The following is a 15082-nucleotide window of genomic DNA, read 5'->3' on the forward strand; positions in this document are numbered from 1 at the left end:
TACGGTGCACAGAGTGCGCCTGTTCTTTTTGGTTTTATCTTTTAAATACCACGTGACAGTGGCACGTGACTGACACACATATAAGTAAAATCGATTTATAATATTTTGCCTAATTTGCAAACACATGTGGAGCTGCACACTTGCTGGGTTTATTTATAAATGAATTATCAAATTTAAAGGTAATTTTTTGAGTTTATAAGGTTGGACCGAATCCAATAAAATTCTGACTAATTCAATAAATATATTTGGAATCTAAGTACTCTTGTTTTCGACCAATTCATTTATATTAACACACGTATATTAGTAACAGCTCTAGCATTGTATATTAATTTTTGTAACGTTTTTAGGTTAAATTGCTTCCTTAAGCATTAGCATTTATGTTAACCGTTATTTGTTTTTTTGGCATTGACTCTACAACGTTAAACTGAAACTCGATAATTCTCTAGGTGTTGTTTACAAAAACTCCGAATTAACATGCTATCCTACCCCCCCCCCCCCCCTCCCCCGGTTAGGGCTTTCAAATTTAATCCACAACATTCCGAATTCAGGCCATCATGGCTTTTCTTAGTGTAGAACATCACTTGTAGAAACAAACAAAGTACTACTCTGTACTCATTTTTATACAATTTCTTTTTTATAAATTTGGAACACCAATAATAATTGTAAATTTTATACCGAAATATATCAGAAAGTAATTATATTGTTTTGGATTATCACTACTCCGTAGCTACTTAAATTTGTATAGGAAATAGAAGGACAAACTTAGTAGGAAGGTATCTTTGTTTTGAGTAGGTTTTTGATTCGTGGGAAGAATTTTGATACTTATTTGGTGGATTAGAATTAGATCTCACGTACATGCAATATTCCAGATAAGAAGAATGATGGGCTTATTCATTATATCCGTTCCTTTAGGTATCGTTTGGTATGTAGACATGACAGGAAGGAACGGAATGGGATGGGACGGGACAGGACGGGACGAAACGGAGAGGGAGCAAAGGTGCCCTTGGATGGAAACAAGGAGGAAGAAGAAGGACATGGAGATGTTATAATTTTGTGTTCCACAGATGTGGAATGAGTTGTTTCAGGGGGTGAGGCGGAACGAAAATTCACCCAAAACTCGTCCCGTGGAACAGCGCGTTCCACCCATTTTAGGCACAGCAAACGTGGGACGGAACGTCTCGTCCCACTCCGTTCCGTCCCATCCCACGTACCAAACGGTACCTTAGGTCTATGTAGGGATCTTTGGATGCAGACATGGCAGATCTAATTACCAATAATTAAGAACAAATTAAGTAGTGGCCTAATTGTGATAAATCCAATTATTTTCAACAAAATTAAGAAATAAATGAGTGGTTAGAGCGGGAAGGAATCCGACAACGTCTTGAGAAATTTTTATGTCTTTTTGGCACACATATTAGCACACCGCATGTAATTATACAACTAAACGATAAGGTTGATATGTGACAATTTAAGGTATATTTTTCAATGTTCCTTTGTCAGAAGTGTGATAGATAGTATACACCGTTTTATATTCTGGATACACTAAAAAAATATCTCATGGGTCTTGATATATTGAAAGGAGACGTGGCACGTTGTGATGGAATTAATGTAGTAAATGGAACCAGGATCCTCTCCTGAGCAGTTCCCTAGGGATCCTAGGGATCCCTCAATCTTGTCCGTTCATTTTATATCGTGCGGTCATTTTTCGTTAGGTACTATTTATATTTGAATTTTAAAATTTAAATTTTAAATAATTTCTGACCGTACGATATACGATGAATTGATATGATAGCGGGATCCCTAGGATCCCTAGGGAACTGCTCAGGAGAGGATCCTGGTATTAGGAAATGGAATCCATGGTGATTTATAGTGGCAGGGTTATGGCTATTTTGGGTGGGAGGGAGACTTGTTATTTTATGCATTGCTTGGGGAGCTTTCATTTGGTAACACGTAGATAGAGTGAGCAAGTGGGAGAGTGAGACCAAAAAACAGCAATATGGATGTACGTTTTTCTCTGTCACACACTCAATCAAAATGTTTGACGAGAAAAGGGAGACAATTTTGTTGTTCAAAGAACGGTTGAAAAGATGCCAATTATTGAAGGGTTATATGACAACTTTATTAGATATATATATTTGATACAACCATGCCTTGGTAGGATGGACTAAAGTTTTGAGACATATATGTTGCTTATGTTATGATTGGGTGTTGAGGGTCTAGTTACGTTTTCGAAATATTTATTTTCGCATTTTATGTATACGAGTGTAATAAAATGCGTTTGATACAAAACATTAGATACAAAAAAAATCTTATGTGTTACAAAACGTCAAATTGGTATTTCATGTGTCTACATCTAAAAGAAAAAAGAAAAAGAAAAAAAGAGATACACCTAATCACAGTTTTAAGACCTAAAAACTCAATCATGTAACCAACACCCGATGACCATATTATTGCCACCACTACCATTTCTACAACCATAACTTCCCCCACACTATATCATCACCGCCGCCGCCATCCCCACATACATTGTCACCAGAACCACTGCTACCATCTTCACCACTATCACCTCCATCACCCTTAAACCACTATTGCCCCTGACACTACCCTTCACCACCATGCCACCACCACAATCGCCAACATCTCTACCACCTGAACCACCATTGCCACCACCTCCACCCTATATGTATAATCGTGCCACCCCTACTGTGACAACTATTGCCGCCAACACCACCCTGCACCACCGTTGCCACAAGCATGACCCGTGCGCCTCACCTTCCCCATCATTTTCTTAATATAGAAAATGGAAAAACATTACTACGTACCAAATGGAAAAACTATATGGATAATACTTGTGTACCCCTAATGGGGGAACTTACTTGTCTCCCCACTTCTAATTAACATATCTTGATCACACAAACTTCATAATCAGAGCCGTTTATACTCTTTATAATCATCTAAAAATTATATCTGCAAAAAATCATTCAATTTGAAGATCATTAATTAGCGATTCAAATGCATCAAATAAAGGGAAGGTTCATTATGAGGATGCTACTTGTTAAAAAAATAGTCGATTGGTTTGACAAACGAGGATGACTAAATGATCTTCAACTTGAATAATTTTTTGCCAACATGATGTTTAGATAGTTCAGATCATGAAGTTCGTAAGGTAAAAATACATTAATCAAAAGTAAGAAGGCAAGTAGATTGTCCCCTCATGAGTGGAACACAAGTATTATTATTTTCCTTCTTACTTTTAAGGTAAAAATAATAATACTTGTGTTCCAAACACGTTATTTTTCTTTATGTTTTTTTACTTAAAAGAACACGTTCCTCACCTTAAAATGCAAAATTTTATTTTACAAAGTAGTTTTTAAATACCTTTTATGTCCATGCATCTCTCACTTCGCGTCTCATTTAAAGAGATATGCGTAGACATAGCTATTGTCATCGAACTCCATATGAACACCATATAGTTTTGACTTTGGAGTTTGGAGAGAATTTGCAGAGTAAAGTTGTATGAATAATCACACTTTGTTTAAAAGAAACCAATTAATCGTTCATTTTGTCAACTAAACACCCGTTTAGAACGTCTATGTTGTTAGATTGCGAACCGAAGCGGTTAAACTACTGTATCAGTTAATCCTAATCTAACAAAGGGAAGAAAGGTTTAAATCAAATCAAATCACATCAACGGACAGGGTTGAAGAAAAAGCAGTCCAGTGGTCCATGAAATAGTTTTGAATGCCACCATATAAATTGTACCAATTGTGCCTCACCCACTACAGCAGCAGAAAAACTCACAGAGTACCTGGCTGGCTAACCCTAAAACCAGATGCCCCATCCCACAAAATCCAAACTTCCATTCCGTTTGCTGATTTCTCAAACAAGTGCCAAAATGCCCTATTAAATAGGTTTTGGCAAATTCTGGATACAGACCCGAAAGCCTTCTAGCCTGCAAACATAGCTAATATGACAAACATACGCCTGAGAAACCCAATCTGTCTTTTTCTCTGTTTCTTTTTTTCTTTTTTTTTGTTTGCCCAATCTATTTGCGATATTTTACTTTTGCATTGCAAAATTCTGCAAACCTCCTTTATTGGGTTTCTAGTTCTTCAAAAACTTTTGCGACAAATTCCAGGCATGCATGCATGCATGTGTTAAATTTGCATGAATAGTATTGGTATTTATTGGGGAGGACTGAGATGTCATTTTCTTGGTGGATCATGGAGTTCCAAGTGTTTAAAATGCAAGATCTTTGAAATGATGGAGTGAATGAGATTTTTCAGTACGTGTCCTGTGTCCTAATTATGTAGGACTGCTGGGATTTTCAAGGACTTGTTTAGCCTTCAATTGAAGCCTGGCCGGAGAGAGATAGGGACAGCAATTCCGTTCCTTGTTGTATGTTCTTAAACTTTTGGGGTCCCCTACAATCATACACAACATATACAAACCACCCAGTTAAGAAGAAGAAAGATCCATCTCTTTTTTGTTATTTCATTTTGTTTCAGGTGATGCTTATTAGAGATATGTTCTGTAACTTCTCTTACTAGATTTTTTTGTAAGAAACATTGGTTGCAAGACGTCTTTATTTTATGCAATAGTTTAATAACGTAACATGTCATATCATATGAAATATGTACTACCTTTATGTAATGTTTAGTCACGCAAGAAGCTAAGACATGAGCGACAACTAGGAACAACCTATTCAAGACCAATCAATTAAAATGGACAATGGGGCTTTCATGTTTGGTGAATTTAAATCCTTCGAGCCTGTACTTATTAAATTGGACAACTATCCAACATATTGTGGACAACAAGTTCCTTTTACAGAGATAGAACTGAATATAAATAAATTGAACTCAGTCTCGATCCTGTCTAATCTAAACCACCCAATAGGTAAAGTTAAGGCAAGCACATGTAGCATTAGAACATTTTCCAAGTTGAAATGGAAGTAGGAAACTTCGTTCTTTTTTTTAGTACATTGATATTTTTACATTTAGGGGATGAGGAGTTCGGCTAAGTCACACAATAAGCAGTCTAATTTGGTATCGAATTCGCCATCTACAAGATTCAAACCTAAGACCTCTCATTTCCAAGTGAAAAAAAATACCACCAGACTGTAATACTTCATTCTTGAAGTTCTAGGTTGCATTTAATATATTGTCAAATATGACAAGAATTGTGTTGAATTTTTGTTGTAAATCCAACAAAATAGTATTTATAGTCACATTGAAAAGCACCAAAATAGTAGATGGAGTGATTTCATCTCTAAAGTTAGGTATACATAAACCTCAAATGAGACCACATAAATGCATGAACTAACCAACCAAACCAAAACAGTTCCAATCACTCGACAAAATACAATGCCTACCCAGATATTCATCAACCCATCCACGGTCCGTATCAATTCAACGTCATCATCCCCCAAATATTGCACCTCGGACTTGGGGTTTTTCTTAAATTTATATTTTCCTCTAGATTTTCTCCAATTCTTTATATATCAACATAATCAACATTATTGAGCTTGTCTGTAAGTGTTTTATAAATAACTAAAAGCACTTTAAATCAACAAAAACACTTATGACTATGTTTGGTAGAAAATGTTAGAAGTGCTTGTGGGTTCTGAGAGCACTTAGAATTTTATTAAAAATTTCAATGTGCTTATGACATAAGAGTTTTTAAGTAATTTTGAGCATAAATACTATTTAAAGAAACAATTTCAAATGAGATCTTAATGAGTTCTCTTTAATAATAATTATACATCACAATCTTAACGCATGTACAATGATATGCAATCGTAGCAATATGCAAGTGAATCACATGTTCTTTTACGTGCACAGTAGACTTGGTGCACCGAAAGAATGAATTCTTTGTCAAATTGTCAAGAATCTACGATAAATTATAAATCATAACACGTAATGTATCTTGTAACTAAATTACACTTATGAAATTATGATTTGCTTACAACAAGTTATAAATCTTTACATCTAAGAAGCTAAGCATTTTTTGTTACACTATTTGTGACTTATTTCGGGGAACGAGCCCTTGTGCCTCTGTGTCCCTCAACCTTGGTCGGGGCTAGGCCGCCTCTGCCCTCTCTCTCTCTCTCTCTCTGTGAACAATAACAACATAGGGGAAAAGAGAGGCCACAAGACACATGCAAAAACCAAGCCAACGCTTAAATGTTTCTGCACAACACACCAAAATCTTGCAGATTTACTGAGTGCAACCCAGAAGATCTTCTTTGTTATTTCGTTCAACCTCCCCACGTAATCAGTCAATCACAGCCGTACACGTCATGTCAGGCTAACGGTATTCCACCTCGAGCAGTGCAAGTGCGAGTGCTGCAACTGGGCCTTTTGCCTTTGGGCCCCATTCTTGGTCCCGGTCCCCACCTCCTCCTCCCCTGTCCAGCTCACTCTTCACTGTGTCTGCGACTCTGCGCCATCCGATTGCGATTGCGGTCCCACCAGCTCTCTTGCCGATGACGTGGCCCTGCATTTTTCGATAAGAGCACCACCAGGCCCACTGAATTGTGGGCTTTGTTTTTGGTCTTGCAAAGCCCATTTGGGATTGTCTGGCCAAGATTTGAAGTCATGGGATTAGATTTTGTGGTTTTTTTTTGTTGACTTTTTCTGAATATTTTGGTTGGAGAGTTTCGTTTCTCCGCGTCCATTTTTTTTTTATTGTACATAAAATTTGTGGCTGGAAATTCTAATAGATATCAGAGCTATCAAAGAGATTCGAAATCCATAATATTTGTCCCGTTCATAACAATTGAGGGAAAAAGGATTTCATGTAACAGAAGAATCCCTTACATTCCAAAAAAAAAAATCTCACTTTCTTTGTTTTTTTCGCTGGTTTTGAGAAACAACATATCAGATAATCAACGGAATACAAATTAATAATTAGGGGTAACAAACTCTACTTTTGAGTGCACTGTACTCTGCAAGAAATAACCCTACGCCGTGGAAATGGTTCACTAGGTAAAACAATAATTTGGATAAGCTGTGAAGCTCTTATTATTGTCACCTTCTTGGGTCAGATCATTTAGCATTTAGTTGGGTGGGTTGGAGATGGTCTAAGAAAACGCATCCAAACACTTTTTAATAATAATCACTTAGGGTTGACGTATCTCTAAGTACTTTTGCTCTTCTTTCTAATGAACATGAAATAAATATTCGAACTTGAGATATGTTTCAATGTCACAAAGAAAATTACAATTTTGACCAAGTGCTAGCTAGGATTTATTATTTTAGGTATAGAATTGAAAGAAAAGAGGGTGAGTGACTATAAAATTATAAAACCACTCTATTTATTTGAGGTTGTCCCCAGATCTAAATATCTAGCTAACTAGCAAGCTTACTTTTTCGACGAGCAAATCAAATCCGTACAGCAAGCCTACTTTTTCGACGAGCAAATCAAATCCGTACAACAATATGTGCAGTACGAGTAATTGCAGAAATTAAAATTTTCAGACTAAATGTATGCATGCATGCATGTGACTTTGCAGTGAAGCAGTAGTCATGCATTGTGGGTGGAAAATCAGGCAGGTAGGGTCAAATGGGAGCCAAGTTGAGCAGCCACCCGACAGCAAGACTCTTGATACAGAATATCGAGTGAGATTTCCTCTATGGGTCGGACATTGATATCTTTCATGAGATTTAATGGAGTGATGGATGGATGATATTTGTTGAAATATCAAACAATCATCACGTGAGCGATTTGTATGGTATGTGTATACTGTCACGATGATGTTTTATGCTAATGATACAAGAAGACATGGTGAGAAATTAACCCATATTCTTGTATTGTTGGGATAATATGCACCAACGTAACAGTGTATTTGTGATATATAAGTTATTCTATACTCCACAGCACACACTCCAACCATGCACTTCTTGTGTGTTTCTTTTTTGCACTTTCAATCTTCCTTTTGTTCTCTTTATCCAAAGTCTTTACCTTTTTTTTTCTTTTTTATCAGCTGGTTTCTTTTTGTTTATCCAAATTTTATTCCTTTTTTCACGGCCTCAAATGTGTTATTCCGTATCTCATCTGACTTAATTTTTTCAGCTAGTAGAAACAAAGATCTGCAGAGAGCAATGTGTGGTTGAGAAGAATATTGGTTCGTTTTTAATGTTAAGGAGTTATTCTTCCTTGCCTATATATATGATAAGCTGACATATTTACTCAAGTGACTTATTACAAGCATATAAAAAAAATATATATGTATATGTCAAATTATGATTTGTCTGCAATAAAGAAAAGGAAAAATTAGTATCTGATTCTTAGTTACTAATGTTCTTTGATTGAAACCTTATTAGTTTTCATATTTTGATCAAGGTCCCTAACATTAATGCAATAATGAATTTACATGTCAGTTACAAAATTTTTAAAATAAAAATATGTACCCATGTTTATATGAATACATACACACACACATACACAATATATTGGAGAGTATAATTTATATTTTAATAATTTTAATCCACAAATTATGGGGGTTTTTAATTTAAAATCTCATTAATACAAATACCAAAAATTTCAAATTTTTATTTAAAAAAATATAGTAACCTACATAGAAATACATTATCACATTAAGTTTAGGGACTTCGATAAAAAATTGAAAACCAACAAGGTTTCAGTAAAAGAATATTAATAGTTAAGGACCGTATCCAAAATGTCTCTTAGAAATCTACATACATAGAAGTAGCCGTATATTTTCGTGTCCAAAATGTGTTGAAAGCCAGAATTTGAGTTTGGATCTACAATTTGAATCCTCTTCCATTGTACACGCTCTAAAAATGGATTTGATCATTTCCAATACTCTACCGTCAGGCTTCTTGGGTCATAGTTTAAGGCCTATCTAGTTGGAATGGGCTGAATTGATGGTCCATTATTTCCTTTGACATCATACCTATACCTTATTGAGCGAAGGGCAGCTTGAGTCCATTAAGAGTCAAATCTCTGCATTTCCGCATTGTTAATCCAAGAGCCGTTAAGGTATTCCACAATAGTTTATGTGAGTTTGATCACAATACATGAAAATCAGACCGTATGTGTTTGATTTCTATAACACTGTTTTTGTAGAGTGTAAATTTAATGGTTGTAAAAGTTATATATTATATAAGAATCGAACTCAAAACTTTTGACTCACGAAAAAGCGCATTTAGATAAACTAAATTAAGATTCCATGTAAATGTAATTGTAACTTCATGGTTTAGATGAATTATTAAGATTATTTAATTTAATAGGGGTAAAAATCCATCTTCCAGTACAATGTTTGACAGAATTTTCTCTTAATTGTAGTATGGATGATATATATCATGTAATTACTTTGTCAAGGGCAATATCAAAAGTACATAAAATCTCTCTTTAGATGAAGAGAGAAAAGAAGACGGTCAATAAACCAGAAGCCATGCCAACATTTTGAATGGTGGTGGCTGAGGAATGAGCAGGAGCAGCCGCATCTGTGATGGGGGCAGGCGCGCCAGCAGTAGTCTTGGTGTTCTTGGAAACAAGCTTGAATGGGGAAATCTTGCCAGACGATCCAGGCTTGTTGACGACCTTGATGTGGAGCTTTTGGCCAAACTCGCAGTGCTTGCCGACGCCACTGTAGTAGTAGTAGTCACCTGGTGCTGTGAGGTCGAGGATGGTTGGTCCATTGTAATACATGTAGATGACATTCTTCTGTGTGCATTTGTCGAAGTCGTCCTTGTTGATGACTACTACGTTGCCAGAGCCGGGCCTGTAGGGGAAAACTGCAATTCGGACCACACATTCAGGCAAGAATTGTTAGCCAGATACATAGATATATCAAATGGTATTCAAGAGTATATGAATCTAAAGTTTGAAAATTTGTAGGCCAAGCCGAACTTGCTTTGATTTACGTAGCTCAAAGGAATTTCGATTGCCAAGACAAAACCATATTTGGTTGGTTCGAGTTTCATCCTCATTGTTTAGTTTGAAAACAAAAATCATTTAGAATCTTAGTTAGTAAATTCGGAGTATTATACACATGTTACAAATGAACAAACTATTTAATTTATTTTCGAAAATCAAACTGAAACTCCTTGTTTGTTTTTAAATTAAGGGTTTCGTTCTGAACCTCATTCCATGTATTCAAAACCCAAACCCTTTCAAGCCAATCAGACAGATCATTCGTTCGTTTATCGGTTAGAACCCACATTGGGAATTCAAAGCCTTTTATACAATAAATAAGATGAAAATGGATACTATTTTTTTTTCCTTCATAAATTTGAAAAATCAACTAGAAGTTCTTACCAAGTCTGTCACCAACCCCAAAGGTTCTTGGAAAAGCCCAGTCCTCATAGAAAGTTTTGTTCTCAGGTACAGACCAGCCCTCTTTTCCTCCAACAATGTGAGTGAAAGCACTCACTGATCCCATCAAGAAGCAGCCCATTGCTGCCGCTAGGAACACCGCAATCTGAATCTTTCCCATCTTGCCTCCCGGTTTTCTATATATCTTTCGATATATATTACTTATAAATATTTTATTTTATTTCCCTGGTGAGCCGGTGTTGAAGGAAGCTTAATTATAATAAAAATAGAATAAAAATAATAATATTGTAACCTAGTCCTCGTTTCCTTCAACACAAGACGGCTAAAAGAACAGTGAGATGGATGCCTGCTATAAAAATTGTTTGGAGTTGCTTGCTCCTGTGATTGCATGGTATTTTAAGGGTTTCGGACGACGTCAACGGTTATGTTGTTAGAGATATGAGAAGGGAATTTCGCCTATTTTTCAAAGGAGAAGAGGGTTTTTAGCACGAAAAACTAACAATCTGCATGCAGTGTTATGGCTATTTTAGGAGAAATAACAAATGACTATTTGAATCATCAGGTGTCTTGTTGAACCTAATTACGCAATTTGTTAATAAACGATTCTCTGATTTGATTATGCTTCTGTTCGATATGAATCGTTTTCAGGTTAGTTAATTATTGACTTTAATCTATTAGTATGGCGGATATGGTTAACTAGTCGTTAAACTTGTCAATCAAGTGTAAGTCTGAACATGATTACCATGGACATTGTTGATGTCAATAGTTGGATTAACTTATTACACCATAAATCATACAAATGCACAAAAATATAACGATATATATCGCAAATTCACCAAAATTGAGCTACGTCCGCACTAAAGATGTTTCTGGTTTCACTATGACAACGTATTACATGTCCATAGAGTTTTTTTTTAATTTTTTTTATACAAATTTGTCCACTCCAACAAAACAACTACTAATGTTTTTGAACTTTAACCTTAAAGAAGATTAAAATTTAATAAATCCTTAAAGAAGATTAAAATTTAATAAAAATTTGGTGTTAGATTGGATATTGATTTTAGTCCTTTAATGTGTACTTAATTCAAATTCATATTATATTTTTGTTTTAATTTTAATAGATATCTTATTTAATGTTGTGGAGTCTTATAATTTCTAAATTTTATACACGACGTGCTTATATGATTAAAATTTTAGACTTCTCTTTTTATTTCTATTTAGTCATGCATAAATGGGAACAATTTTATTTCGCTTATATTTAAATAGAAAGTTGATTAGGTTAACTAAGGTTGGGTTGAAATTAAGACTACAAACCATATACAATTTATATTTAACCCATTTGGAATAGGAAAAATTCAATTTGACTTCACCCTTCTTTAGTTTATTTAGATAGATTGTGGAACTCCTAAATTTTCAAAGTGCTTAGAACGCGTTGTAGATTTTACTATTTTGAACGTCATAGGATGAAAGTGTATTTCATTTCGAGATCATAACAATTTTCGGTTTACATTTCAGAGCCTATACAAATTCAGACAATTGGACTAGGAAATTGAGGACAAATGGCATTCATTGAGTGGCTAAGTTTGCCATGTGGTGTTTACCCACCATGCCAACCTAAGGACACTAATCATATTATTAGCATGTTTGGTGGAAAGTTTGTAGGTTATGTGTCGTCGCTTGGTGGTTTTAGAGTGCTTAGTAAGCACTTTAGTGTGATGACTATTGAAGGCTATGATGATGACTAATGAACCCTATAGTTACAGTGGAATGGTGTTATAGCATGAGAAGTTGATTGTAGAGAAACCTATAAACCAATGAGAACAACTAGTTTTGCCGCCTCATTTATAGTATAAATAGGAGCAATGCTCCATCTTTACTCTTTTTTTTTTTTTGGGAACATGCAATACATACCCTACGTAGAAAGTGAGTAAGAGAGTAATAAAAGGAGATGAGCAAAAGAAGTACTCGTGGAGTAAGAAGTGAGGATTCGAGGTAGGGGAATTTGAGGAATTAATTAATTAATGTGTTATTTGTATTACGTGAAATGTTGATATGTGAACATGCTATATATATATATATTTAACTATTGGCTTAGAAGTGATATATTATAAATGTGGTATATTATACACTGGCATGATCATTATCATATGTCAACGAAGTAAAGGAGTTACTTAGGTTGTGGAAAAATGTGGAAATTAGCTTTTTTGTAGTTGAATCTATTAATTGTGAAACCCGTTCCAAGCGAGCTCGGTGTGCACATTAGAATAAGGTATTGGCGGGATAAATCGTCAATGTGGGTGATTTGGGCTGGAGATCAATGAATTAGATAAGATGACTAGCAAAAGGGGTTTATGAACTTGGGATATTTGATGGGGGTTATTTTATATATTAAAGCACTCGAGACCACAGTGGTAAGATACATGGTATGAGACATGCAGGTCTGTTTGTTTTAATATATAGATTAACGGGTTGGGTAGAAAAGAAGTACGTTCTTGCATTACATTACTCATAAAACATTCATAACATTAATAATATTAATCATTTAAGACCTTGGGCCCCTACTGAGCTTTTAGTTCACCCTTTATTAATTGTGTTACATGAGCTGAGACAGAAATCTAGTGATTGACTTGGAAAAAAGAGACTGCTTATAAATAGTTTAAAACTTTTTTTTTAAAGAGTCGTTGTCGCTTCTTTTATGTGTAATGACTATGTAAATTACTTTGTTTAATAAAACGTTTTAGTTCAACACAGTCACCTGTTATTACATTTAAGTTACCCTTTTTATTCATGCTCTAAATAATAATAATAACTAATTGGAATCAGAGCATTAGGTTTACAATCCTTCAATTAAGAATTGCCAGTTTAAGTATTCTTACCATTAAGAAGGAAGTTTTGTTTTTGTTACAAATTTGACAATCTATTATACCATTATTGTATTCTAGACGTCTTATTTCTTTATGGCCTTGACAGATACAATGGAGTCAAATATAAGTGATGGATCGTGCGGAGAATTCCATCTCTCCTATCATGGGTGTATTCCAACCAATCTTGGTCACTATAATAACCTTATTCGAAGTTCCACTAAAGATCTTGTTAAGGAGATAATTAAACAGACTGCAATTATAAGGCACAATTACTTTTTTTCGAGCCCAAAAGCGTATTGCAAAGCATAGCATTAGAACGAGAAGGCATGTTGTTGAAGCTGCTGATGATGAAATCAATAATGATATTGTTTACAATTCCATAGTAGTGGAACTTATAGAAGAGAAAGGAAATATGTGGCCTCTAGTAGATATCGAAAATCCATTGGCTAGAGAACCACCTAATGAGCCAGTACAAGAAGAAAATGAAGAAGGAGAAGAAGATCCGAGTGAAAATTCAGTTAAAAGCATTACACCACCACAACATACACCATCAGAAGTGATCATCATCCATTCGGATGAGGAAGATTAAAAAGGATAAATGAGGTGGTAGTTATATAAAAAGCTCTACTAAGTCTTTCAAACTAACTACTATTCTTTTGATGTAAAATAGTGTAAGACAGTGGAGTATAAGACTTTTTGTTGTATCATAGTGTAAGATAGTCGAAGTAGTATGAACAATTTTTTGTTGTAAAATAGTGTAAATGTTATTAAATACATGTTTTCTTAATTGTCTTTGTATTACCATATACTTTATATTATTATTTCTTTCTTTGTTTCTTTTATTTTGAGATAATTTGTTTGTTGGATTTGAGATGGCAAACAATCAAAACGAGTTCAACGGAAATGTCGAAGTAATTTTAGCTATTCAGGATATGGCCACAACATTTAGAGAAAGTAATAACCAAGACCGACATCATGAAACTGAAGAAAATCGAGTTATGAGGATACAAGGAGAATTCCGCAAGACGAAACCAACTATATTTAGTGGTGAGCCAAACCCTATAGCCGCAGAAGAATGGTTGAGGCAGATGAAAAGAAAAATGGATAACCAAAAGGTTCCAGAAGACGTTCGAGTGATTGTTGCTTGTACTTATTTAGAAGGACAAGCATACCTTTGGTGGGAGTCAATTTTAAGTAATCCAAATACACAAGTTACAACTTGGGGAGAATTTGAGACTATCTTCTTAGATAAGTATTTCCCAAGTACTTTGAGGAGTATGAAAGCAAGAGAATTTGTTAATCTTGTAAAAGGAGACTTAACTATCATTGAATATGAGGCTAAATTTGAAGAGCTTATGTGTTTTGCATCTTATATGATTCTCGACGATGTCGCAAAAGCGAGGAAATTTGAAGAAGGGTTGAGACAACCAATCTTGGAAAATGTGGAATTTCTAAAGTTAAGCAAGTATGCTGATGTAAAGGAAATGGCGTACATAACGGAACGGTCTGAAAATAAAAGAATTTTGGATTATAAGAACTTTAGCAGTGGACATACCAATAAGCAGACAAGATTTAATTCTCTTTCGTACCAACCATAGGAAAGCCAAGAACCCCAAACATGTTATCAATGTCAGCAAATCGAACTTATTAAGAAGAATTATCCACGACAACAAACGAATCAAGGACCTCAAGTGCAATATTGTGCCCCCAAGTACAATTTTACACTCCATAAACATAATTTCGTGCACCACCACCTTAGAACTATGTCCCTTATTAAACTCAAGGAAATTGGCCAAGACCACAAGTTATTCAACCTTCACAACGTCTAGGAGGACAATTTTCACAAGCCAGACCAAGAGCTCCTCCAAATACAAAGAAATCTGGACAACTCACATAGGGACAAGTTTGTACTATAG

At 35.1% G+C, this 15082-nt stretch overlaps 2 protein-coding genes across 2 annotated transcripts; one reads left to right on the forward strand and one right to left on the reverse strand.

Annotated features, from left to right (window-relative positions):
* Positions 1–9219: 9219 nt before the first annotated feature.
* On the reverse strand, positions 9220–10678 carry LOC126625369 (umecyanin-like). The gene is made up of 2 exons (XM_050294468.1): positions 10285–10678; positions 9220–9761 (listed from the first exon to the last, which is right to left on the reverse strand). Exons 1-2 carry the CDS (start codon positions 10460–10462, stop codon positions 9376–9378), a joined length of 564 nt encoding a protein of 187 aa, XP_050150425.1. The 5' UTR covers positions 10463–10678; the 3' UTR covers positions 9220–9375.
* A 3360-nt stretch (positions 10679–14038) lies between these two features.
* On the forward strand, positions 14039–14764 carry LOC126625537 (uncharacterized). The gene has a single exon (XM_050294602.1). The coding sequence runs from the start codon at positions 14039–14041 to the stop codon at positions 14762–14764; it is 726 nt and encodes a 241-aa protein (XP_050150559.1).
* The last annotated feature ends 318 nt before the right edge of the window (positions 14765–15082 follow it).

Source organism: Malus sylvestris, chromosome 6 (assembly GCF_916048215.2).
Source record: "Malus sylvestris chromosome 6, drMalSylv7.2, whole genome shotgun sequence".
Classification (NCBI taxonomy): Eukaryota; Viridiplantae; Streptophyta; class Magnoliopsida; order Rosales; family Rosaceae; genus Malus; species Malus sylvestris.

What these genes read in the sequence shown, in the direction of transcription:
- LOC126625369 (XM_050294468.1), bottom strand. Translation starts at nt 10,462, where the DNA reads ATGGGAAAGATTCAGATTGCGGTGTTCCTAGCGGCAGCAATGGGCTGC. An exon ending in TGGGGTTGGTGACAGACTTG is followed by an intron (nt 9,762 to 10,284) that starts GTAAGAACTTCT and finishes TCCGAATTGCAG; the next exon opens with TTTTCCCCTACAGGCCCGGC.
- LOC126625537 (XM_050294602.1), top strand. Translation starts at nt 14,039, where the DNA reads ATGGCAAACAATCAAAACGAGTTCAACGGAAATGTCGAAGTAATTTTA.